General features: G+C 48.2%; 1 protein-coding gene across 6 annotated transcripts in view; it reads left to right on the forward strand.

Moving 5' to 3' along the window:
• Window positions 1–27,252, forward strand: part of Usp32 (Ubiquitin specific protease 32) — a 77,892-nt gene that overhangs the window by 40,845 nt on the left and 9,795 nt on the right. For 5 of the 6 annotated variants that reach the window (XM_075888922.1, XM_037433185.2, XM_037433186.2 and 2 more), the window contains 5 exons: window positions 773–1,074; window positions 8,881–9,098; window positions 11,176–11,379; window positions 15,000–15,190; window positions 16,147–16,233. In XM_075888922.1, coding sequence (XP_075745037.1) covers window positions 773–1,074; window positions 8,881–9,098; window positions 11,176–11,379; window positions 15,000–15,190; window positions 16,147–16,233 — 1,002 coding nt within the window. The remainder of the gene's footprint in view (window positions 1–772; window positions 1,075–8,880; window positions 9,099–11,175; window positions 11,380–14,999; window positions 15,191–16,146; window positions 16,234–27,252) is intronic. The other variant, XM_037433190.2, reaches the window with a different exon arrangement.

Raw genomic sequence — 27,252 nt, forward strand, 5'->3', positions numbered from 1 at the left:
TTGCTGTGAACATATTTAAACTTCGTGTCATTCTTTTCCGCTGCACTTTAGCTACAGGCTAAAGCTTTTTTTCTCAACCTTGATAAAATTGTAATTACAATAGGCTCATCAGAAGGAATCTGGAGGGACCAGAAAAATAGGTTCCATTTAACAGGAGTTCCGTTTACTGAGAGATGAGCAGGGGTTCAGTATACAAGAACAAAATCAATATTGGCAGAAGTACGTGTTCCATTTAAGCAGCAGTTCCTTTTACTGATAGGCTACTGTATTTCATAAATACCATATACAGTAGACTCCTGTTAAAGGAAACTCTCTTAAATGAAGTTGCTGACTAAATAGAACTGTTCCTAATATGAGTGGTTTTGTACTTGAATATTGTACCCCTGTTTATCTCTAAGTAGCCAAAACTCCTTTTAAGCAAAACACACTTTCCTGGTCCCTTCAGGTTTCTTTTAAAGGATCCTTCTGTAATTACTGGTAACTCATTCTTTGCTTCCAAGTTTGAATATTATTCCTGATCAAAGGACCAGCTGTTTTGGCATTTAGTTTCCTTTCGCCTGTAGGGTGGATGTTTTACAAATCTTCATTCAGTAATCACATGCATGGTAATTTTTATTGAGATAGGATATTATTTCAAAAACTTTTTTTTTAGAATGAGTAACATTATGCTATGCTTGATGCAAACCTTCGCTTTGCATCAAGCATGGCTGTGATGTTGGGGAGGCGCTGTGCAAAGGGGGCATGGTGCAATGACTCTGAACCTTGTGTCCAGGTATGGTCTCCAACTGAACCCAGACGAGCGGTACCTGTCGGTGAAGCAGCAGTTGTCTCCCCTTTGTGGGCTGGCCCCACAGCAGCTGCTGCTGGCCGAGGTGTGGGGCGCCGTTGTGCGTGCCCTCCTGCCAGATGATCGTCGAGTGCAGGCTATGACAGGTGGAGTAGCCCTGTACGCTTATCAGGTGGCGCCACCTCTGGAGAACTTGGGCTTCTGTGATGACGGCGGCACATCTACAGTCACACCTCATGTTCGTGAACCTCAGACACTCACCCAGATACAGAGGATGGTGGTTACTTGTGAGTGGATCCTTGGCTCCACTATTTTTGATGCATTTTTGATGGTTGTTCAAACAAAATGTAGTACAATCAAACATTATTGATGGGTACCCGGCGGTTTAAATGTCGACAGGAATCCTCCACAGTTTCGGTAAAGCATAATGCATTTGCTGACTGCCTAAGCTGTAGTGGTTCGTTCTATGCCTACCAGTTAGTGCCTATCCAGCAAGAACTTTTTGCACCATAAAAGTTTACTGTGCCGCTGAACTTGCCATCACCACCATGTGCCACAAAATGGCATCTGTTTTTTTTTTCTTAATTATTATTATTATTTAGGTGTGAAGATAAGTCAATCAATTATTCCAACTTCCGCATGACTACAGCAATGCCTTTGCGTTTAAGCATCGGCAAAGAATGAGCGTGAGGTGGTGGCCATCAACAAACACCTTAGTATGACGTATAACTGACAATACTTTTAATAAGTATCTTCAGCTATATGCTGCAGCACATGTGTCACATAGGGTTTCTATGCACACTTTCATAGGCGACTACGTGAACGCGCTGGGCTACTGTATGCTGCCACTTCGTTGTGCGGGACTGCGTTGAAAAGCCCACTGCTTTGTAGAAATGGAAGTACCTCGTGGTTATGAAGTTGAGCGTTGTGGGTCTCAGGCGCTGAGAAGCCTCGCTGCATTGATGCTATCACACTAACAGCGCACGTACGGTACAGCAAGCATAGTGCAGTTTTAATCATACTACACTCTTTTATTGGGTGACAGCCCAAGCACACATCATTTGTGGGAAGCTCGTCATCGTCCAATTAATGCAATGAGCTGCTCACCGCATTTGTGCGCACATATTGAAGTGAAGTGAATGAAAAAAAAATACTCCCATGGCAAATGGCGGTATGAGTTGAGTAGGGAAAGTGCTGCACGCAGTTAACCCGTAGACGATTGGCTCCCTGTGATCGCACCATGTTGAAACTTTTCGCTAAGTCGCAGATCTCGGTAACCATGTATAGGAGACAGCCGGTAATGTTAATTTTGGAGCTGTATTAGTTGCTGCATATTCAGAACGCAGTAGTTGCAGTAGTTTTGAAATGCTCTATGGCATCGCCACTACATGCTTTTGGCCACATGCTGTTAGATGTTTGTGCCATGAGTAAAAGGGAACTGCTGTGAAGGGGTGCGGCAAGTTCTGGCAGCCTCACTCGGGTCTTTCGAGGGCGATGTCCACTTTCCGGGCCTCTTCGATGACAACCTTCAGAACCGGGCGGCTACAGCGACGCTGATTTTCCCGATCTTCACAGCCTGAAGTCCCACAGCACAGTAACACCTCATCTGCAGGGTGTTTTTTACCACAGCATGGGTCTAACGCCACTGGCTTTTCTTCAGCCAATCCTGCACGTGAACGTGGCGCATATGTGCACCGTCGGGACCTCGCGCTGCCTTGCGGCATTCTAGCATTTGGCACGTGCCTCACGCCCTTTTAGTCTTGACATTGTGCGAGTGTGCTAGAATCTTTTCTGCATCTAGGCAAAAAAAAAAAAAAAAGGAAAGAGAAAAGGCTTTGTGGTGGGTACTTAATCCTATGGAATTGTATTTTCTTGTTGGTCAATATGGCACAAGCCAAGATATGTTAATTTATACTTGGTGGTTAATGTGTACTATTATGATTTAGTGCATAGCTACGCCGCATTCCCAACTGGTACATATTAACATGGTTTCACTGTAATGGCTAGCTGAAATCAGCGTAAAGACTTGCCAAAACTTTGTACGTTGCTTAAAAAACACATTTCACGAATGCTGACAGGGTCTTTCTATTTGTATCTCCTGTTGTCACAATATGGTCCTTTGTTGTGTAGTGCACAGCATATCCCAAAAAAGTATGGCCACTAGCATGGGATCGGTCTTAGTGAGCCGCAGGGCTGCATTCACAGTCACCTCGTGCGACTAACACCGCTGCACACGCGTTCAGACAGTCAAGGCGTCGAGCGCAGCGTGGCAAGTGCACAGTACTGTTCTCAAACAGGTCGCCACACTTTATTGCCTGCGGCAGAACCAAAAACGCTGTACAGCGCCCATTGCAAAAGTCGGCGGAAAAGCAAACGAGGCTTATCCCCGTCACGAGCGAAAATTACAACACAAAGGGTGCCGCGAGCACATCTTTGTGGGCAAAAGGGTTCACGGTGACACACCGCTGATAGAAACTGGCCCTCGAGATTATGCTGCGGGCTCTCGCGATCAAGCACAGCAGGGCCTGATCGTGCGAGCAAGGGCAAAATCTGCTCGCGTTGACTTCCAGAGGTACTGGTCGACGTAGTAGGACTTCGCGTAATAGACCACACCGCTCTTTGGCCTAGCCTTCGAAAGGGGCAACGAAAGGCAAGCGTTTGCCGCGGGCGCAAGGCGCCGTTGGAGGAGTCTGAGTGAGCCCCAAACAAAGGAAGGCGACGGACGGGAAACAAATGCGTGTGCTAACCCTTCCATGTCCCGCAGAGGTCCCTCTGACTGACTCCCGACGTGTGTGCGAAACGTCCCGAGAGACTCGAGCGCAGCGCCACGGTTGACATCCGGGTGAGAGGGGTCAATGTCACTCCTGTTCTCCAGAGTCTCTCCCCTCCTCTGCTCTCCAGAGCAGAGGAGGGGAGAGTCATGTTAAGACATGAGAACAGCAGAAATAGACGACAAAGCCTGCATAACGGCGGCGGGCTAGCCTCAATTCCCGCAGTTCACCGTTGTGGTGTATTTGTATCCCGAAGGAGTACGGCCACCAGCGTGGGTTCGGTCTTAGCGAGCCGCAGGGCCCGCGTTAACCGTCGCCGTGGCGAGAACACGATACTGCTCAAAGTCGCAACTCTTTATTGTCTGTGGCCACCGAACGTAGTTCAGCCCGTTGCAAAGGCGCGACGGGAAAGCGAATAGGCTTATCCACGCCACGGGCACAAAAGTACTACAGAGTGTGCCACGAGCACGTCTCCGCGGTGTTGAGAAATGGCGGACCGATCCCGCCGAAGCCACCACTGTTGCGAATGACGGCGACGCCAACACGGCCCCGGAGGCGCCACTGCTTTCAACTCCGCCGGGAAGGTCACCAGCCGTTTGGTAGCGTATGTTTATCAGCTCGCGACTGCTTCTGCGCAGAGCTGATAAGACGAGCGGACGAGACGACGGTGAGTTAAACCAGGTTTATGTACAGCATATTTACAGAGGCGTTACAATTTCGGCACTGGGGCCGACAGAGACTCGAAGAGCCGAGCTCTTCTCTCTAACACATAGGTCAGTCTTTCGCCTAAGACCGCTGACTCACACACATGTCGGCACTCCGACACGGGGACGCCTCTCACATAGGACCGCCGATCGCGACACGCCGCAGGGCTTCTTTTATTTGCACCGGGTCCAACCAAAGTGTCCAATCAGAAGCGCCGCGGGTCGTCCGGGCAGATTCCGCCAATGGGGGCCGCCGCGCCATGCGTCAGACCACCTGACACGAGGACGCCGGCTCGCTGTCACGTGCGCAACTGACTCACTGCACGTGGGCCAGAGGAGCGCCGCGCGTGTTCACGCCGTCGAGGTGATCGCGCCAGGCAGACTGCGGGCTGGCCTTGACCCAGATTGCCTTTTTCAGAGGCACGGTCGTTTGACGAGGACTCGCTGGCATAACAGCACCCCCGCCGCCAGACAATGCACCGGAAAGACGAGCTGCTTCCACGGGGCTCGGATGTCGGGTGCGCTCGTTCGCCAGGTCCCTCCAGGTTCGCCTCCAGGGCCATGGGGAGAATACAGCTCCAGACTGGTCCGGGAACACATTCCACTTTTGACGACGGATCCCAGCTCCACTGGCTCGTCGCCACAACTTGCTGACCAGCTTCACTCGTCTCTTCTGACCATCTTCGGTTTCAGCACTTGTCGATGGTTCTGCAACTTGCCAAGAACGGATCGACAACAGACAACACACGACACACGCAAGTGCCTTCGGTCACCCGACAGAACACCAGACAAAGTATAGTACAACATATACCTATCTACGTGTTTATCGGAATTTTGTTCCCTCTACATCAAGAGGCACATGTGGGACAAAAGACTCTTAAAATGACAACTCAATTTCTTTTTTCCCACGTACAACAACGTAACGAATTAGAATACCACAAAGTTGGCCCCTTGAGATCACTCTGAACGAGAGCGCTCCGCCTAGGTCGTGATGAGGTCAAAATTTTTGCCCCTGTTAACAATTTACTTGCCGTACCCACTATAAGTCAACTAGCAAGACGCGCAAGCAATTTTTCACTCTCCCGTGTTTACCCCCTCCGCATTAACTTTGGTTTCAAAGCACTTCGACTTTGCTTGAAACGATCAAAGCTCACTCTAATGCTTCACACAGCCCTTCTCTAAACTACTACAACCTGAGCTAGAGTAGTCTGGTGAACTGAGGGGAAAACATCAGGCACTCACCGCATCGATGTCGCTGACGCCGGCCGATCCCGCAGCTGCCAACCACTGTTGAGAAACGGCGGACCGATCCCGCCGAAGCCACCACTGTTGCGAATGACGGCGACGCCAACACGGCCCCGGAGGCGCCACTGCTTTCAACTCCGCCGGGAAGGTCACCAGCCGTTTGGTAGCGTATGTTTATCAGCTCGCGACTGCTTCTGCGCAGAGCTGATAAGACGAGCGGACGAGACGACGGTGAGTTAAACCAGGTTTATGTACAGCATATTTACAGAGGCGTTACAATTTCGGCACTGGGGCCGACAGAGACTCGAAGAGCCGAGCTCTTCTCTCTAACACATAGGTCAGTCTTTCGCCTAAGACCGCTGACTCACACACATGTCGGCACTCCGACACGGGGACGCCTCTCACATAGGACCGCCGATCGCGACACGCCGCAGGGCTTCTTTTATTTGCACCGGGTCCAACCAAAGTGTCCAATCAGAAGCGCCGCGGGTCGTCCGGGCAGATTCCGCCAATGGGGGCCGCCGCGCCATGCGTCAGACCACCTGACACGAGGACGCCGGCTCGCTGTCACGTGCGCAACTGACTCACTGCACGTGGGCCAGAGGAGCGCCGCGCGTGTTCACGCCGTCGAGGTGATCGCGCCAGGCAGACTGCGGGCTGGCCTTGACCCAGATTGCCTTTTTCAGAGGCACGGTCGTTTGACGAGGACTCGCTGGCATAACAGCGGTAAAGGTGATCCACGGAGAGACCGCGACCGAGGACGGTTGCTCGAGCGAGGGCAAAGGCGCTCGCGTTAGCTTCGGAGGGAGACGGGTCGGCGTAGCTAGGCCACGCACTAGGACACCGTACCACCCTTCGGCCGTGTGTACGCAGTGAGGCAACAAAAAGTGAGCGTTCGCCTCGGGCGCGAGGCGCCGTCAGCGAAGTCCGACGAGCCCCCGAGCGACGGGAGTCGACGGACGCAAAAGATTGCGTGGCTCACCGTCTACAGTCCCGGAGAGTATCTGTCCGCTCCCGACGCAGCGCGCGAAACCTCTCAGGAGGCTCCACGCGTGGCGCCACAGTCAACATTTGCTGCCGGGTGAGGGAGTTAAACGTCACTCCGCTCTCCCAGCGCGGCAGACAGCAGAGGCGGGGAGACATGTCAAGACATGAGAACGGCAGAAAAGGCAGCAAAGCCCGCGCAAAGGCAGCGGGCTAGCCTCAATTCTCACACCGTACATTTCAATAGCATGTGTTTAAGTGGCCTTTTATTATGAGTAAGCTGTTCTTTTTGTGGAGCTGTGCGAGTAGCAAAATTTTGGGTGCGAAGTCACTTTCAGTATTGAAGAGGGAGTGCGAATCAAAGGTTTTACTAATATTTCTTGAGTATTTTTAGAAAACACTTCACAAAGTGAAATAGCAGAAAATAAAAATAAAGTTGGAGAGAATTAGCAAGCATATCTTTTAGTATCTTCGGGAATTGTGCCCTGGAGCAGTCTAGAATTTCCCCAAAACAAAAACAAAAAAGGCAGAACGCCCCAGTTCACTCGAGGGGCAAATGGAAATACCGAAGACAAAATGCACCTCTTTGGTGCGCACTGCTAGCGCCGCCTAGCGTAACACGCGCGTTTTTAATTTGCGCTTTTCTGTGCTTCGTCCAGCTTTTTGCATTGTCTGCTACACGACGAGCGCTGTTTTCCCGCTATGAATAGAGCCAATAAGCTCAAGTCCACCCACTTTTAAATTATGTGTATATATAAAATTACTCACATCGAACTCGAAGTAGAGCTTGACGGTTTCCCGCACGAAATTGCGCTTTTTCGGTATTTCATCTGTGTGCCTGCTCACCAAGCATAGCTAAATTTCATCTTCACTGTCGTCATCAGGTGAACTGGACAAACAAGCCTCCAAAAGTTTGAGGCACGCTATCTTTTTTGCTGTCGCCGTACCAGCCGTTGCGCGTCCTCTGCTGATCGTCGGCTACGCGCGCTGCACGCAATGAATGCTGGGATTGCACAGCGTCGCTCTGCCGATTTTTCCGGAGCACCTCGGAGCAACAAAAAAGAAAAAGGGCCCCGACAGGGTGTGCCCTGGTTACCAAAGACGGTTGGTGCACACCTGTGCGATTTATCGAATACATACAGACGCACTGGTGCACACCAGTGCGCTTTCCTGAAAATGCCATTTATAAGATACCAACAAGAAAATGTCCTTTTGGCACGCTTGTGTAGCGCTGGCAGGGTTGTGTTTCATAGTTGTCTTCTCAAGATTAAGGCAATGCAGTGGCCGAATTGTATTTATCTACATGATTTGGTGCAACCAAATTTTTGCCGACAACACTTCACTCATGGAAGGCGAAGATGCTATTTCCTCAGCCTCTACTCTTTTAATTTCTGTGTATACCCAACTGACGTGGTGGTGTACTCTTTTTCTGTCTGGAGTTACAAATCTGCCTCGTAGATGTGAACATATATAACAACACCGGAAGTTTCTGATGCTGGATATCTCCGGCGTCTGATTTTTCAGACTTCCTGTCTAAGTTTCAGGTCCAAAACAGTGCTAATTGAGCCCCACCTTTCTTATGTGATTCTTAAAGAGAAAAGAAGAGAAAAGTGAGCCTCGTAACTGTCTGCATCAGAGTGCGACACCTCAGCGGTAGCTCACGGAGGGATGGGGGTAAGGAGGGATTAAAAGGATAGGATTAAAGGTATAGAGATAGAAAGGGGGAAGTAGAGAGCGTGGCGCAGGGACAGCGACACCCAGAAGGAAGGAGAAAATAGAAAAGATGGACACCGTCGCAAGAGTCCGAGGACGGGGCACCACTCAGCGAGAGCTCTTGTTGGCGGCAGGAGATGGCATAGGGCGAACCAGTCGGCCAGAGCTGCGCTGTCGTCGGAGAGCGCGGAGGCACAACCGGTCGGCACGAAATATAGAGAGCGAGTTCCCCACCTCGGCCACATCTATCATGTCCATGTTGGAACCACCGTTTTCTCGAGTCAATATACTGCTGGGATTGTAGAAAAGCCTGAAAGGCAGTTTTGAAACAATACGAGTGTGTGATGAGTTGAAGCACATTAAGAAATCTGAAGGGGCCACTGTCAATTGGACATTGACTGTGTTTGACTTCGAGAAGCTCTAATAGTTTAAAGAGAAGTTCTAATAGTTCAAATAGTAAGATTTCCAATGCGAATCTAATTGAACAGCAAACAATATTAAAAAAATATCCTAGATTTTTTAATATATGCACACCCCTACCATTTTGTTATTGGACCCCCAACTAGCTGCCAATGGTATGGGTCCAAAAGCATTGTGTATAATGTTTATGCAGTGAATCATAAGAACAGAAAATGAAGACAGCCAAGCTAAAACCACACCAACTTTTGTACTGCAGGCGCCAACGGCCCGCACAGCAACAAGCCCATGGCAAACGGTGTCGTCCCGTCGGGAGATGGCGGCCTTGGGCTGTGTGGGTCACCCATGGACATTGGCAATGCATTGGCAGGTGCTGGGGAAGCCGTGTCTGCCTCTTGCCAGGTGACCACCGTGGGGTTGTTTTGCTGCAGCAGACTGGGTGGCAGCCGGTGTGGGCCCCGGGCCGTAAGCAGGGTCGTAAGTTCAGACACCACAATGAGGCCGGGCTCTCCCTTGTGCGTGCGGGCACCAACGCGCTCAGCCTTGTCCTTGAGCACACCTTCCTTGCGTACATGCCTTCAAGTTGCGTCGTGTGTGTAGTGCCAGCGCCTCCACTTTCACCTTTTTGTGGTCATCAGTTTTCCGGCATTGTCACCCGCTGCCTCCCACTCGCTGCTGCTGCTGCTGTTGTTTGCTGCTCGTATTTTTTTGTTCTTTCTTCCTTGCCTTTTGTGGCACCACTGCTGTTGTTGTTGCTGCCTGTTCTTTAGTGGTGGGGCATTTCTAAGCCACATTCAATCCCAGTTATGAGCTTAGCAAGTTATTCATTGATTGATAACTGTCTTCTCGCCTACTTTCTAATGAGGGTCTTATAAAACATCTTATGTAGGCTTGCAGCCATCTGAGCTGTTGAGACTTTTCCATCAGTACATTAAGGTTACAGTACGTAATTGAACCCTTTGAGAGAAATTACTTGTTTAGTGAAAGTGGCCACTGACACACAAGGAATTAGAACCCGTAGCAAATAAGAGCATGTATGCTTGCTGCCATTGGCACAGTGTGTTGATGTGCAGCAAAAATTACACTTGTTAGTTAAGCAACTAGATACCATATTTGCACAATTCTAAGAGCACCTTTCTTGTCCAGAAGAATGATATTATGCTAGCTAAGTTGGGCTAACTGTACTGCTAAGTTATGTTTATAGAAATGTGTTGCTGTCATACTTAAATGCTAACTTTATACTGGTCATTGTGTCCAATACAAAAGCAATATATACTTGTTTGCTCCCAAGTGCTTCGATTGATGTAAAGAGAAGGAAGCTTCTAATGCAAGTCAGCAGGCATATATCATAGCTGAATACATTGAAATTTGTTAAGGCAGTTATGGAAATGCGGTCAGAGGTACCATTTGGCGATGCATTAGAATTGTGCAAATGTACACTGTAATACACTGTACTTCTGCACCACAGGCACCAAAGGTGCACAAATGCACCACTGACTTGCAACACTGAACAACACTGCAACACTAACTGGCATATTTGAGTAACACCAATGGAACACTGACTTGCAGCACCGAGTTGCTAAAGGGGTGCTGGTTTGTTGCACTGGCATTTCACTCACGGCAAAGGGATAGAAATGCTGCCAGTCCCCTCTCAGTCACGTCAGGTGCACAGTGACATTAGGTGCGTTCTTTCATAATGGAACGTGGACTTTCTCAGGATTTCACTTTAATATGTCAGGTACTTTTCTGTTCATTTGGTATTTGCTTAAGTTCTTATAGGTTGCCCTCTTCATTATTTAGGCATGGAGAATGTGACGAAGATATACAGTGGAATCTCGTTGATACATTTTTAATTGAAATCGGGTAATAAAATGTGTTATGCAAAAACTGTATTAAATAAAGAAGTTAAATACAAAAGGAAAATATGCACATTCAGCCAGCAACTCACTTTTATTGAACATCATTGGAGTGCTAAATTTGCACCTCACTTTTTTCTTCAAAGAGTAAATTGTTGTGAAAAGTAAAAAAAAAATGCAGTAAGGCTTGTTGTTTGGCTGGTTGGTTCACAAGTTTTTTTTTCTAGACACCTTTAAATTGTGCAAGGAAGACAGCACATTAGAAACATCCAACGCGCACATGAAGTGTAGACACTTACAACTGTGCTTATTTCTTAAAAGTACACATTTATAAAAATAGACAAGGAGCAATTGCGCTGATAATCTGCGAAAATGTGTGTGGGGAGGGGGGGGGGGGGGCTAGTATATCGAAGAATAAAAGTAGGATTGTTTTATATGTCAGACGAAGTACTCATTCGTGATCATACATCTAGCTTTGGCCAATAGTGTGATCATATGAACTGCATAAAGATGAATTATTTCCATGGGATGTTGGCTGCGAATGTGAAGGAAAACCTATTGTGCAGAATCGTATCACTGGCATTCCACTGTATATATCTCCTATCTTAGTCCTGCATGCAAATATTCTAGCCACAAGTTGCATCTGTCGTGCGCACCTGTGCTAACAGATGGCTGACCATCTTTTGCTTTCAAACTAGGCACAGATGGCGGGGAGTGAGGGCCCACCCGAACGACCTGACACCCCTGGTTCGACATCATCTGGAGGTGCTCTTGCCTCGTGGAATGGGGCGTACCCAGAGATGTCGTCCGGCATGAGCTCTAGCCTCACAAGCAATTGCTCGGCAGCAGATCTGTCTGACCTGCCTCGGCGGAATTTTGTTGTGGCCTACCACCGTAAAATGGTGTGTTTGTGTGCTGACCAAAGCTTCTGGTCACTCTCATTTCATTTTACTTGCAGGACCTGTGCCTGTGTTATGGCATATGCAATAATTTCATCGTGTCCAGTTTCTTGTAAAGCTGAAAAAAAATTATTCTTCCATCTTGGAGCTGCTATTCAAAAATATATCCAGCAAATAATTCTTGAAAGTAGAAATTATGTTCAATTAATTAATGGTATGAAGTTTTTGCACATCACGGTATGAAGTTTTTGCGCATGGTAGTGAAAGCATTCATGTTCGGGTTGCATTTCATTTATTTTTTCCCTTTCCCTTTCTTTTCATTTAAAGGATGTCACACATACAATGCTATTGTTTTTGATAAGCTGAGGCGTAATATAATGCTGAGAGCTCAATGCTATTGCAGGTAATGAATTTATTTATGCTGCATATCATAGCAAAATAGTGAATATTACAGTATTCGAATTTGCTTTGACACAAATTCAGGCTATCTAAAATTTTTAAGTATTTAAAATTGATAAATAGGCATAGTATTTTACTGTATGTTGCCTGCCTGGAAAAGTTATTTTATATTGTCATAGGGCTGCTACGCTGTAAAACTACCTATTAAGCGGAAATCAGCACTGCCACAAAAACTCGCATCAAGGTTAAATGTACATATTTTCTCTGCTCCAAATGATTCTTTTTGGCCCTTTTGTTACCACGAATATAGAACAAGGGTCACCAGTGACCGAAACACAAGTGAGAATTTAAAATCGGGGGCTTAATAACTAGTTTTGCCGCCTGGCACATTCTAAAAGCAAGAGTGCTTGGTTTCTAGCACAGTTATTTTTATGAGCGATGGATATTTTCAACAATTACTCAAAAATAGCAGTTCACTTGGCTTGTTTCTGAAGATGGCCGATTTCCCGGCAGTGTGACCCCCTGGGAAATGTTAATCTTTGGATGCTTCTGTTGCACCAGCTAGCAATTTTTCTGTAGTTTCTGGCAGAAGATACTTCAAGGATGATGTCAAATCATGCAAATGTCCTTTGGATAATTAAAAAAAAAGCCTTGAACAAGCTTGGATTGTAATTAGGTGCTAATCAGTACATTTTGCTTTCTGGCATATTCATTTTTCATGCCAACTGAGATGTCGTTAGGTTGGTGGGACTATTATAGCTTTTTATTTTTAGTGTCTCAATGATATATGGTGAAGATTTGGTAACATCACTTTTAGCCAGCAGAGAGAGGTTCTGCCCAAGAAGGGTACCTCGCCTTGACCTCTGAGTAAAATCGCACAGTCATGCAATATGCGTTGCGAGGAAAATTGGCGTTCTGGTTACCTTTTTCTCTCTCAGCAAAAGAAGAAGAAACAGGGTATGTGTTAACGAAATCGTGCATCGAATCAGTCATGTGTCGAGCATTATGGTTTTTCGGGAAATGGTCGTTGCCATAGAAATGATGAATTTCGTGTGCCCACTGATCTGATTGCATCTAGTTAAACTTCAATATCTACAGCTGCCCAAAACAAATAGTCGGAACAAGCCCTACTTATTTAGAAAGCTGAGAATGTAGAAACTAATTGATTGATATGTGGGGGTTAACGTCCCAAAGCCACCATATGATTATGGACTCCATATGATTATGGACTCCATATGATTATGGAGGACTCCGCCGTAGTGGAGGACTCCGGGAATTTTTTTTCTCCAGAATTTCCCTGGAAATGTAGAAAATAGGCTATGAGGCTATGTCCTGGCTATGTCCTGGCTGCTGAAAGCTTCGCATTCGACAGAATTGGTTTTGCCAACTATGTAGTAGCACTGCTTAAATCGGCGAAGCCACCCGGCATTGTCAGCGAAGTTGTTTCACCGAGTGCAGCTGTAAACTATTTGGCCCTGGCGATCAGCATTCGGCTATCCACTGGAATGTTCTTCACGCGCACTTCTAAAAACCAGGCATAGAGTGCCTTTTCTACATTCCCGTGGGCAGAAGCACGCACATGACAGGCTCTCGACGTTCGCTTCTCCACCGCTTTTGCTTTGATATCTGCTTTGCTCTTCAACAAGGTGCTCAGAGTGCTTCGTCGTATCCCGAAGTTGTCTGCGACAGTCAAGCATTTCTCGCCCGCCTCAACATGCTGAATAGCCTTCAACTTCGTCGCAAAGTCAAGGGTCTTGCGCTTCTTGACGTTGGCCATAGCTACACGAGAAGTCGACAATTCAAGGAGTCCGCAGTGGCTTTGCACACCACGCATGCAAAAGAGAAATTCTGCACATGTGATGGAACGTAGGCGGCGCGACAACAGAAGCAAAGCGCTCGCGAGGCAATGGCCACCTGCTAGGTGACAGCAAAAGGTGGGAGCCAAACCTTGCAAAATAGCAACAACAAATTAAAGGCAAATGGAGGAGGACGTCGGCTCCTTCGTTTCTGCTCTCCAAGCCGACTGGTACGCGGAGAAAGCATGAGAGAAAGAAAAGGAGAAACAAAAAAAAAAGCCGTTTCACAAGTTAGAGATTGTGCTGTGTGCGCCCTCTTGCCCTTACCTTTTTTCAAGCGTTTCGGGTTTCGACGGAGGCGTGATGCTTCGTGGAGGTCGCTGGGCGTGTGAGTGCCAAATGCCAAAGTGCGCCTTCCAACTCGCGCGCAGAGCCGCGCTGCCGGGGAGATAGCAGGGTGCGGTGAGTGCGGAAGCGCACCTTCCAGCTCATGCGGCGTTCGATCTATTCGAAGGCGGGTAAAGATACTGTACGATATAAATGTGCGAATTTCTATACATATACAAAGGAATGTCAAAGGGATAACTTATGAGTTTGATATGCCCAAAAATTCATTATATGTGGATTTGATGTAACTGTGTTCGACTGTAGTTGTCTATCAAGAATGAGGCAATGCAGACACCGAAAGGTATTTATGTACATGATTTTGTGCAACCAAAGTGTTGCCAACTACACTTTACATGTGCAAAGCAAAGATGCTATTTCGTCAGCCTCTCTTTCTTTTTCAACGTATGTGGAAGCCTAACTATTGAGGCAGAGAAGGGTTGGCTCCCTTCAGAGTCTAGAGTTCCAGATCTGCCTCGGACGTTAGTATAGTATAAGAACATTTGAAATTTTGGATGCTAAAAATCTTCGGTGTCCGATTTCTCCAACTTTTTGTTCATATTTCAGATTCAGAACAGCATTAATTGAGCCCCGACTTCTGCTAGATCTATCATCTCCACGCTAGAACTAGCCTTTTTTTTTTTCTTTTTTTTTTTTTCAAGTCAATGCATTTGCGAAAGTAGCAGAGCCTGGAAGGCAGCTTTGCCAAAACACGTGATTATGATGGGGGTGAAACACATCAAAAATCTGAAGGGGTCTTTATTTATTATGTTCACTGTGTCTTTGGGAAGTTGTAATAGTTCAAATATTGAAATTCCAGTGTGAATTAAATCGACTAGCAAACACTATTAGAAAAATATTCGAAGTTTAGAATATTCACACACTCCTGCTGAGTAGCCTAAGAATGTATTACCTGCACTCTCTGTATCTTTATTCGTAGCTACCCCATGTGTTCTCTTGCCTTCTTTACTGAAGCATGCAGCTGGCCACATGACCCAGTGTTCTGGTGCCTTCAAAGCCAAGTGCACAATCTCTCATTTACAGATGAGGCAAGACGTCTACTTCCTGTCATCCCAGAAGACGCGGCCGACACTTTTTGGTCTTCCTCTGGTGCTGCCTTGTCATGACGGCACTAGTAGACAGGACCTGTACAGGCTTGTATGGACCCAGGTGGCCCGACTAGTCTCTCCACTGCCACCATCCGAGTCTACTGTGCCCAACCATGCACAGGACTGGTAAGCGCTTTCTGTGTGCAAAGTTCCTCGAAGCCCTACTACTATAGCTGCAACCTGCTAAAAAGTTGTCAGCTCTGCCCACAGGACTGCAGTGCGCCTGTCCTTCAACCTATGAAAGACGAGATGTGGCACAGCACTAACACACACGGACTAGAAAGACAAGTGCTACCTCGTCGTCCATGTGTGTTTTAGCGCTGTGCCACATTTTGACGCATGTAACCAGCTAGCCCAAAAAGCCACTGTGCAAGACAGTTGTGGTAGCTGGTTTCCACTCATACATGAGGTGCTTTTTTTTTTGGTTGATGTAAGTGCTATGAATATTAAATGGTGAAGGTTCGTTGTTACGACCTCAAACATAGTTTGGCAGAGCAGTGTTTCAGAATCTCGGAACATAAGTTACCAAGATGTTAAAGTTTCTGACCAGCCACACTCAAGAAGTGCTTGATGTTAACGAAAAGGTGTAAGAGCTGTTGAGTATAGTGCTTATGCAAATTCTCTGTGACAGGGACAGCGATAAGTGTGGGGGCAGCTGACATTTTTTTCTTGGGTTGTTATCAAGTTTAGGCACTCTGGAAATACAAATAGCTAAAGGCATGGATTTTCTGTCTTTTTGCATCCCAGTAAATGCGCACTGCGCATTCACATTGTTAACTGACAGTGCTCGTGCAGTGTACCACTTCTAGTGGCCAAGACATGACTCACTGCTAGTGACACTCACGCTGGCATGTGTAGCCTGCTTGTTGCCACACCAAAGTACGTCGAGATTGGGGCTGTGTTTACGTATACTGTTAGAACTACATGAATAACCATCAGTGTGTTGATCAAAGTGCACTGCCGTTCACTTTGTTCACTCTTGTAGTTACAGTGCCATTTTAGTACTTAGTCGTACAAGGAAACGCTTTCTACTGGGGGTTATAATTTTATTTCTCCCTGTTTTCTTTTTTTCCCTGTTCAAGTGATGATAGCCTTGGATACGAATACCCGTTCACGTTGAAGGCTGTTCACAAAGATGGATTCATGTGTGCCTGGTGTCCTTGGTACAAGTGAGTGTGCTAGGTTTTCTTTCTTCCAACCTGACTATAAAATCCGAGAAGATTCTGCAAGATTTGCATAGTTACACCATGCATGCAATAGCTTGTACATCAGCTGTTACAAAAGTCAATATAACAAAATGTAGTGGATTAATTAGCGTATTTACTCGATTCTACCGTGCCCTCGATTGCAACGTGCACCCGATTTCCACCGCGAAAAAAAAAACGTAAGACATCGATTGCAACGCGCACTCATTTTTCTCGCTGGCCTGCGCGATCACACCACTCGAAAAAACTACTCCTTTCTGAAGCGTCTTCCATTTAAATATGAGGTACGGGCAAAGCTTGTGCCCATCTGACGTGTAACAGAGCATTGCCGTCACTGTAGTTTTACCGTGGACCGATGTCAGCACGCGAACTTGCTTCGCCCCCTTCTTCTCGATGGTTGTGGTGCCAGGCATGTCGAAGTAAAGAGGCGTCTGATCGGCATTCCCGATTTGCCCAAGCAGGTAGCCGTTGTTGCGCCGCAAGTTTAGAATGAACCTGTGAAAACTGTGAAGCTTTTCATCGTACACCCTCCGGCAAGTTTTGGCCCATGCCCGTTCGATTTTGGAGGGAAAAGCCTTTCCTTTTCATAGAGTTAGTTAGCCAGCACCTGCTCGCTTTGAACTGGCTCTGCATTAGACTTTTTTCTAAGACTAATTGCATAGCCCGCACTTGAAGCAGTTCTGTCGTCACGGGCCGCTGTGCCGCTCGCTGCTCAAGCGCATACTCGCCGAGCAGCCTTTTAATTTGCGGAAACCGACCCTGCTGTGGTCCAGTGAAGCCTTTGCGTGAAGCTTTGCTGTCGACAATCTTCTGCTTTTGTTTCTGCCGGTCCCGCACGCACGTTTCGGGAACTCCGAACAACCGCGATGCGGCCCGATTTCCGTCCGTTTCTACACACGCGATGACCTTTTAAAAGCGGCATCGTGGTGCACTCGAGTTTTTGGAGTTGGTCCTTCCATGCCGTCGATGCTAATGCACTACTAGATGACGAACTCCTCAGCACACGTACGAAGTGCCGCACATGGGAAACACATAGGCAGAAATGGCCGGCGCGCCATGCCGACGCACGTTGGGAGCGGCCATTTTGGATTTGCCGATGGCAATAGATTGACCGTACTTTTTTGTTCGTACTCAATTCTAACGCGCATGCGATTTATGAACTCGCTTAACTGGAAAAAAGGTGCGTGTTAGATTCGAGTTATTACGGTAATACAAGGCAACCGTGCTTCCCTGTAAGAAGGCACCAAGTCAAGTAGAAGGCAGAACTAAGAGGCAGTTGCATATGAAGAAGAAAGAAAGGGGGAGAGAGAAATAGAGAGGTTGCAAAGGCCATCAAGTCAGATGGTTAAGAGTAGTATGTTGCAAGTGCTAGAAATTCCTTCATTGTTTTACACAATATTGATGAGAACTAACGTACAATAATGATTTAGTTCTCTCATCAATATTGTGTCTACCAAAGAGAAGCCCTTAAATTTTAAGTTTACACTTCTTACCTTTATTATTGGAGTAAAATATCACTGCATATATTTCTGCATATTGGTTTTATTGGCCATGAAGCCAGTTATGAACGCTGTTTGGCATATACAGTTAAAGTTCGTTATTTCACACTTAGTTATTTGACATTTTGGATGATTTGAAATTGTCGCTGCAGTCCGGTCCACAGTGCACAGGAGACCATGGGTAAAACATCTCGTTAATTTGAACAGAAATTGTCACCTCTGCGGATAGTTCGAAGTGCGCACCACCAAGCATCATCGTCGTCAAACGCCAGTGGAAGCTTTTATGGCTGTATGATAGGTGGCATGACCGGTTTTTCTTTAGCTTCAATGCCAGGTGCTTCAGGTGGCTTCTGAGTAAAGGGCGAGCAAAGTATGCCCTCCAAAATCACGGGAGCGATTTTGTTCCATCACCCTCCCTCTACCTGAGCCTCTGGCGCCACTTGCAGCGGGACGCTGAGGCAGCGGATTGGCGGAGCAGCCCTAGGCCCTACCCGGCGGCGTCACTTTGTTGTTCGAGCACGTTGTTTGTTCACGTCGTCAGCGCCGTTTTATTCGGCATCAAAGTTGTAAGATGCCGCAGGGCAAGTAACTACTATGTGAAGACTGTCAAGAAGAAGATGGAGGTATTGTGAGAGGTAGAACAAGGAAAGTTGTGCATATATGAAATTGCAAGGAAGCACAGCATACCTCCAAGCACATTGACAACATACAGTGCAGTCCACTCATAACGATACCACATATAACAATATACAGTCAACTGCAGATTTTTCGGACCCTCTAGGAAGCGAAAAACCGTCCGAAAATTCGGGCAGTCCGAAAAAATGAATGCAAGCAAAAAAAAAGCACCATTTTACTAATATTTCTCAATGCAAGCAAAAAATGCACCATTTCATTGATTTCTCGGATCAAGAGGGTCAAGGTCGAAGTACCAGACTTCCGGAACTCTGCCAAAGCATCAGTGGGGTGGCTCTGAAAAGAGCCGTTAAAAAAAAAAATGCATGCAACCGACAGCGGGTGCCGTCAGAGCAGCCGGCGTTAGAGCTGCAGTGGCTTGAAAATCTTGTTGATCCTTGTTTGAACAGCGTTCTGCTTGCATGTGATCACATTCGCCTCGATCTGAGCAAGGGTCATGTCATCATTGTACACCGATGACAGCGTCATCAATGCTCGCATCAATTCGGCGGTCGTAGGTAGCGCAGGCGTAGGTTCCTCTTTTTCGACATCGGAGTCGTCTGAATCTGCCATAACCTGACTGACTATTTTGTCGTCGGTTAGCTCTGTGCAGAAGTCAAGTCGAGCTCATTGTCAGTGTTGACAAACGTCAGCCTACGATCGGCCACTCTTCACTAACTTAATAACGGCGGCTTTTTTCTTCATCGTTAACGGGCGGTACTGTTTTTCGCGCTTCGATGCCATCGGCGAGGACGACGAAGGCGGAGTGGGGGCCATCGCAGGCAAGCAAAATTCTCACGATGTGAACAAAGGAGTTTGCTGACGAGCGACGAAGCACCTGGGCTTAGAGCACACTTACACGAACACGATCGCTTAACCACACACTAGGCTAGCCAAGCATGTGGGCTGCGCAAACGAAACGGCGCGACGGCAGGCGACGGTGCCTTGGGTACTCCGGAGGTGGCGCTGGTAAACATTCAAGCTAGCCAGCGTGGCCAGACCAAATCGGAGTGTGACGGTTAGTTCTAGTTCGAAGAGGTGAAACGCTTCGCGAAAGCGCTGCGCGGGAAGCCAGAGTGGCACGCACGAGCACAAGCGCTAAAGCGAAAGGAACATTATTGGCGCCGAAAAATTTCTGGGTAAATACCGTAATTACTCGAATCTAACGCACACCTTTTTTCCAGTTAAGCAAGTTCATAAATCGCATGCGCGTTAGAATCGAGTACGAAAAAAAAAATACGGTCATTCTATTGCCATCGGCATTTTCAAAATGGCCACCCCCTAAGTGCGTCGGCATGGCACGTCGGCCATTTCTGCCTATGTGTTTCCCATGTGCGGCACTTCTTACATGTGCTGAGGAGTTCGTCAACTTGTAGTGCATTAGCATCGACGGCATGGAAGGGCCGACTCCAAAAACTCGAGTGCACCACGATGCCGCTTTTAACAGAAAAGTCATCGCGTGTGCAGGAACGGACGAAAATCGGGCCGCATCGCGGTCGTTCGGAGTTCCCGAAACGTGCGTGCGGGACTGGCGGAAACAAAAGCAGAAGATTGTCGACAGCAAAGCTTCACGCAAAGGCTTCACTGGACCACAGCAGGGTCGGTTTCCGAAAATTAAAAGGCTGCTCGGCGAGTATGCGCTTGAGCAGCGAGCGGCACAGCGGCCCGTGACGACAGACCTGCTCCAAGTGCAGGCTATGCAATTAGCCTTAGAAAAAGGTCTAATGCAGAGCCAGTTCAAAGCGAGCAGGTGCTGGCTAACTAACTTTATGAAAAGGAAAGGCTTTTCCCTCCAAAATCGAAACGGGCATGGGCCAAAACTTGCCGGAGGAGTACGATGAAAAGCTTCACAGTTTTCACAGGTTCGTCCTAAACTTGCGGCACAACAACGGCTACCTGCTTGGGCAAATCGGGAATGCCGATCAGACGCCACTTTACTTCGACATGCCTGGCACCACAACCATCGAGAAGAAGGGGGCGAAGCAAGTTCGCGTGCTGACATCGGTCCACGGTAAAACTACAGTGACGGCAATGCTCTGTTACACGTCAGATGGGCACAAGCTTCCCCCCGTACCTCATATTTAAATGGAAGATGCTCCCGAAAGGAGTCGTTTTTCGAGTGTGGGCCGGCAAGAAAAATGGGTGCGCGTCGCAATCGATGTCTTACCTTTTTTTTTTTTTATCAAGGAAATCGGGTGCGCGTTACTGTCGAGGGCGCGGTAGAATCGAGTAAATACAGTAGTGTGGATTCTCAGCGAAGCACCCTTGCACGATAAACACGGCCAGTGTTGGGTATCTCGAAGGCCGTGTATGTTTCTCCGCTAACGATCAACGATTCCAAGCAACAGATGCTGCCACAGTAGACCACAGAATTTATGCGATCGTAATCGCGTGTGAGGCAGTTGTGGTGGTTTCCACCGGAGGCCAGTCGTGGTTTCCGACCTCTCGTCGTGTCAAAAAGTCCGGATAATTGGACTCCGGCTGGTTCGACCGTCCGAAATTTCAGACTTCCTTATGCATTGATTCTATGGGGCTCGTGGCGGTGCTGCGAAGATGTCCGAATTATCAGGCATGTCCGAAAATTCTGGTGTCCGAAAATCGGCAGTTGGCTGTATTGGTTATAACGATAGGTTGACTTAAGTCTCATTTTTTGCATTGGGGCTATGGGGGAAACGTCATATATAACGATATGTTATCCATCGTATATCAAATACAACGCTGAAAATTTTGCCATTTGGACGGCAAGTTCCAGAATAATCATAACATTCACACAGATAAGTTCCACTGAAAGGAACGCGAAAAGTCAGCGTAGGCGAGTTCATATTTACCATCATTGCAGCGCAGCGCCGGCGGTGCGTCCCGCCAATTTCAAAAGACGAAGAAAACATCGCAAGTTGCCGCGGCACGCTAAGAGCGACGCAGAGCGCAGCGAAAGACGGAAAAAAAAAATAAATGCGAAAAGCAAAGCCTCGCCCCGGATCCCTGTGACCAACACCATGCCTGCGACAAAGAAGAGAGAGCAAAAAAAAAAGAGAAAATATGAAAATCAAAGCTGCACGCAGAGTCCCGCCTGTGCCGACCAGACTGAACCAGTCTCACGTTCTCAGCAATTGCATCGCGCGAACAGCGCAGATGGAGCTAAGCTTCAGCTAAGATGGCACCGACGAAGCGTAAGGCCATGTCGCTTGACATGAAGTTGAAAATTTTACAAAACTCGCAACAAGGATTCAAGGTGAGTGCCCTTGTTAAAAAATATGAGCTCGCGCAGTCGACGATATCGACAATCCTCAAAGCTGGCAGCACTGCATTTTTAAAAGCAGGATCTAGCAGCCATGCCGACGAGTGAAAGAGGGTACGGGAGCCTTTGTATGCGGACTTGGAACAGGCGCTCTACCAGTGGTTTTTGACAATCCGTTCACTGAATGTGCCGATCAGTGGGCCTATACTTGCCATTGTGGTGTACATGTATGCCGAAGAAGTAAGGCCACCAGCGTGGGTCCGGTTTTAGCGAGCCGCAGGGCACGCGTTAACCGTTGCCGTGGCGAGAACACGATACTGCTCAAAGTCGCAACACTTTATTGTGGCAACACCAAACGCAGTACAGCCTGTTGCAAAGGCGCGACGGGAAAACAAATAGGCTTATCCACGCCACAGGCACAAAAGTACTACATAGGGTGCCACGAGCACGTCTCCGCGGTAAAGGTGATTCATAGAGACACCGGGACCAAAGCCCGGTTGCTCGAGCGAGGGCAAAGGCGCTCGCGTTGACTTCGGAGGGAGACGGGTCGGCGTAGCTAGGCCACGCACTAGGACACCGTACTGCCTTCGCCCGTGCGTACGCAGTGGGTCAACAAAAGGTGAGCGTTCACCTCGGGCACGAGGCGCCGTCAGCGAAGTCCCACAAGCCCCGAGCGACGGGAGTCGACAGAAGGAAAAGATTGCGTGGCTCACCGTTTGCAGTCCCGGAGAGTATCTCTCTGCCCGCTCCTGACACAGCGCGCGAAAATCTCTCGGGAGACTCCGCGCTCAGCGCCACAGTCAACATCCGCTACCGGGTGAGGGGGTTAAACGTCATTCCGCTCTCCCAGCGCGGCAGACAGCAAAGGAGGGCAGACATGTCGGGACATGACAACGGCAGAAAAGGTGGCAAAGCCCGCGCAAAAGCAGCGGGCTAGCCTCAATTCCCACACCATGAACGCAAAAAATCTCGCTTTACTGCTTGGTCGGCCAGATTTCAAACCCGGAGGTGGATGGATACAAAGGTTCAAAGACTGGCATGGAATTCTTTACAAAAACTTGGTGGGAGGTGGGGAGCGGCTTCTCTAGACTCCCAAGCAAAGCAGCATTGGCTGCAGACCAAACTGCCCACACTTATGAAGCGCTTCTCGTACGAAGATATTTATAAATGTGACGAGACTGTCCTTCCCCCCCCCCCCCTTTTTTTTTTTTTTCAAATGATGCCATCGAAGACGCATGCTCTGAGAGGGCATTCGTGTCCCGGCTGGAAGCACTCCAAAGTTAGAGTGACCGTATTGTTCTGCCTGAACATAGATGGTAGTCATCGGATGAAGCCCTTCGTGATTAGGCGATCGAAGAAGCCAGTCTGCTTCAAAAATCGGCACATCTCGTTCCGCTACCGCAGCAATAAGAAGACCAGAGTCTTGTTGGAGGAGTGGCTGCTCGAGATGAACAATGTGATCGAAAGCCAGGGGCGGAAGGTGGTGTTCCTGCTGGATAACTGCAGCGCACAACACGTGAGCCTGAAGCTGACATCAATAGAATTGATGTTCCTGCCGCCTAATATGACGGCAGGCTTGCAACCGCTAGACGCTGGCTTGATAGCACATTTTAAAGCGCTGTACCGGCGGCGCATGTGCGAGTGGCTGGTGCTAGCGATTGACCGCTCGGCTACCGGTACGTCGGGCAATGCAGACGGAACCCCTGACTTGAAGATCAGCCTTCCAACGACCGTGCGCTTTGTTTGCGGCGTGTGGTACGAGGTGAAGCAGATCACCTTACAAGACTGCTTCAGGAAAGCAGGCTTTGTGCACCAGGACCAGCCTTCCCTGCCTAGTGACAGCAAGACCAGCACGGAAACCGCGGATCTCGATGAGCTCTGGGAGAGCACATCGCTGCTGGTGATACGGTGGGTGTGTCGCATCGGTTGAGGACTTCTCACAGCAGACAGTGCTGCCTTGTACTGCGAGGAACTAACCGGCGAGGCAATCCTCACAGATGTGAAGTGACAGACGCCGGCGTTGTGCTACGGCAGCAGTGACAGTAGTGGTGATGACGAGGTCAACAGTCACAGCGCTTCTCCGGCCCCGCCGATGACCACGCAAAGTGCACTGGTGTCGATCGACACGCTAGTAGACTTCATGCGTGCTTGAGGAATGCCGCCTGAGTATTCCCAACAGCTTGAAGCTATGTGAACCATGCTGGTTAAGCTGACGCTTCTGTGGAAGCAACTGCGGATATCAGACTACTGTATTTACTTGCATAATCCTCGCACTTTTTTTGTCGGAAAACCGATGCAAAGTTGCGAGGTGCGAGAATTACGCGGGGAAAACTTTCCACGAAATTGTTCGTTCGGTGTTCGTTCGGCGTAGAGCGATTAAGAAAGCAAAGTGGCTGCAAATCAGGATTCTCACACCAACTAACAGCAAGCTTTGAAAAGTACTAATTAAAACTTACCTCAACAATAAGAGCACAGGTTCAACACAAGGCAAGATTTATTTGATACAAAAAGGGCAAGCAAATAGTCGAGAATTAGAATACCATACGCAAAGCTTGTGGGCGTTGCGGGCGTTGCGGGCATAGCGGTAGTGTTCGTCACTCAACAGGAGCCCTCAAAAAGTAAGCATAGGACGTCAGTATTGGGCCGATGGCCATTTAACAGAATTGTCCGCAGTTGCCTTCTGAAGAAATAAAGTTTACCATCAATCCCAGTCTTAGGCTCGTGGTAGGCCCAGCGCGTCTGCGTGGCTTTCAGCTGCCGTCACTGGTAGCGAACACAAAACTCGGTAAACTCCAAAAGGCCTACCGGCAGCCCTGTTGCTGTTGTTTAGTGCACGATCAATCACTTTCAACTTGAAAGCAGCCGTGTAGCTTCAGTATCGCCCTATAACGTGACAAGATTACGAGCACAGCATACAAAACACGCCGCAACGCCCACTTGCCTCTTTGACTTGGCTTAGATTGGATTGAATCTCGGTGCTATAATAGTATGCTCTTTGCTTAGGAGATGGTGCCAAATGGCACGTGCTATCATCATCAATGGCTGGAACGAGCAGACGACATTATTACGGCGATTTTTGGGGGTGTTATAATTACTCGAGGGAAAAAAATCGTATTTTTGTTGGGCGATATGGGGGGGGGGGGGGGGGGGGGGTGCGAGAATTATGCGAGTGCGAATATTACGCGAGTAAATATGTTACTTCATCACGCCGAAGCCATAAACGCTCTTCGGAGTATGAAATGAAGTTTTTTTTTTATTTTTTTTTTGAAAGCCTTTAATGTACAGCATCTGTCGCTAGTAGAAAAAGCGAATTTGAGCCTGGAGCTATGAAAGGCATGTCCGGTGAAAATTTTTTACGACAGTTCAGATACAACGACCATCAGTTATAACTATCATTCCACTTATATACGGAATAGGACGGCCATTAAAAACTCCTATGAAGCCGAGAATTTTGGCGTCAGTCAGAGAATGCTAAGGACAGCGAAATTCTCGGAACTGGAGTCCGCTTTGGTTATCTGGGTTAAAGAAATGAGAGCCCAGAGTATCGCATTGAGCGGCCTATCATCATGGTGTCATGAGTAAGAGGGCACGATGCACGTGCCGAGCGCTGGAACGCTGCGTCGGTGCGCGAGTACCTCGATGGTGCACATATGTGCCACGTTCACGTGCGACATTGGACAAGAAGGCTTGTGGCACGCGACTCGAGCTGCTATGGAAAATCTCAATGAACGAGCTGTCACTGTCTCTTGGGCCTTCGAACTGCAAAGATCAAGAAGGTCAGCGTTGTTACAGCGACGAAGCAGTAGAGCCACCCTGTTCTTAGGCTGTCGGTGAAAATGCCTGGAAAGTGGCCGTCGATCTCGGAAGATTTTAGTGAGGCTGCCCGAACTTGACGCAACCTTTCACCACAGTTCCTGATGGGCCTATGCCCCGCCGCGGTGGTCTAGTGGCTAAGCTGCTCGGCTGCTGACCCGCAGGTCGCGGGATCGAATCCCGGCTGCGGCGGCTGCATTTCCGATGGAGGCTGAAATGTTGTAGGCTCGTGTGCTCAGATTTGGTTGCACATTAAAGAACCCCAAATTATCGAAATTTCCAGAGCCCTCCACTACGGCGTCTCTCATAATCATATGGTGGTCTTGGGACGTTAAACCCCACATATCAATCAATCAATCCTGATCGGCCTACGTCTCTTCCACTTTCAACCAGAACAGATCCGGCCCGCACCACAGTCATGACGCCATTGACGAGTTGGGCGGCACCTAACTGAGCCAGAGAAGACGAAGACTGGAATAATCCCAGCAATCAGATCAAGTGGCTCGTTCGGCGGAAAAGGACTACCACAGTAGGAACGCACCGGAAGGACGTTGACAACAGAACAGACTAAGCGTTGGCACAGCAAAGGGCACAGACTTGGCGTGGCAACGCGATGAACTGTAGGAATGTTTCATTGTTGAGATGCCATATTTACTTAGTACTGGCGGCTAGGCCTAGAAACGAATTTAGACTGGGCTACAATCAGTTTTGGTTTGAATGTGTGCAAGCTGTTATTGAAGTAGTTTTGTGTATTCATGAGTGGTTGTTCTCGCTTTCGATTTTTTACTTTTTTTTCATTTTTTGGTGTGATAAAGGGTGTTTGTTTGTCATGCCCGTCGCCAGTCTCTCTCAATCCAATCTCGTGCAAGTGCTCCCAGGATAAATCGTGACACATGGCTAAGGCAGCTGATTTTACCCTGCGCTTGGACATTGAAAACTTTGTCGCCTCTCAGGGATGGTTTTATTTTTTTAGGGAGCAGCTCAACCTCATATTTCACACGTTATCTGGCGAGGCAAAGGAAGTGGATGCTGGAACACTTGGAGAAGCGACACCCTGCAGCAGTACTTGGAAAGCTACTCGCCACATACAGCGTTATTTTCAAGTTGCAGCCAAACAAGACGATAACCTGGACAGCTGTGCCAGCTGCAAGCCCAGCAAGGAGTGTGTCACTGTTCTGGTCGCCGTGAATATGACCGGTACAGAAAAGGGGAAAAGGGTGCAAGCTACTGGCTCAAAAACATTCGGCCACTCCCGACAGGGTGTGCCACAAGCAGGAAAGCCTGGATGACGGTTGACCTATTCAGGAAGTGGCTATTGAAATTCGACAGGTGAATTGAACTGGGGCGGCAGACATGTTGTTCTTGTCGTCGGCAACTGTTCGGTGCACAAAGTCGACGTTGAGCTGAGAGAAACAAAGTTAGTGTTTCTTCCAGCAAACGCGACTGTGGCCCTACAATCAATTGACCAGGGTGTGATAAGGAATATCAAGTGCTTTTATCGGCGTCGCATAGTTGAGAGAATGATCTTGTGCGCAGGCGACAGGAAGGACTTTGGCATTGCGCTGCTCACTGCCATGCACATGTTGGTGTGCGCATGAGAACAGGTCACGGCGACCACAATCGCAAACTGTTTCCACCACAGTGGACTTGCAGCTTGAAGTGCGCAGGATAGTTGTGACGTCTGGATAGACGGGGCTGAGAAGCTCGTGCCAGTGGCATTTCGCGACACTCTTCAGGGCGTAAGTTTTGTCGTTGAAGTTG

The sequence above is a fragment of the Rhipicephalus microplus genome, chromosome 3 (genome assembly GCF_043290135.1).
Source record: "Rhipicephalus microplus isolate Deutch F79 chromosome 3, USDA_Rmic, whole genome shotgun sequence".
Classification (NCBI taxonomy): domain Eukaryota; kingdom Metazoa; phylum Arthropoda; class Arachnida; order Ixodida; family Ixodidae; genus Rhipicephalus; species Rhipicephalus microplus.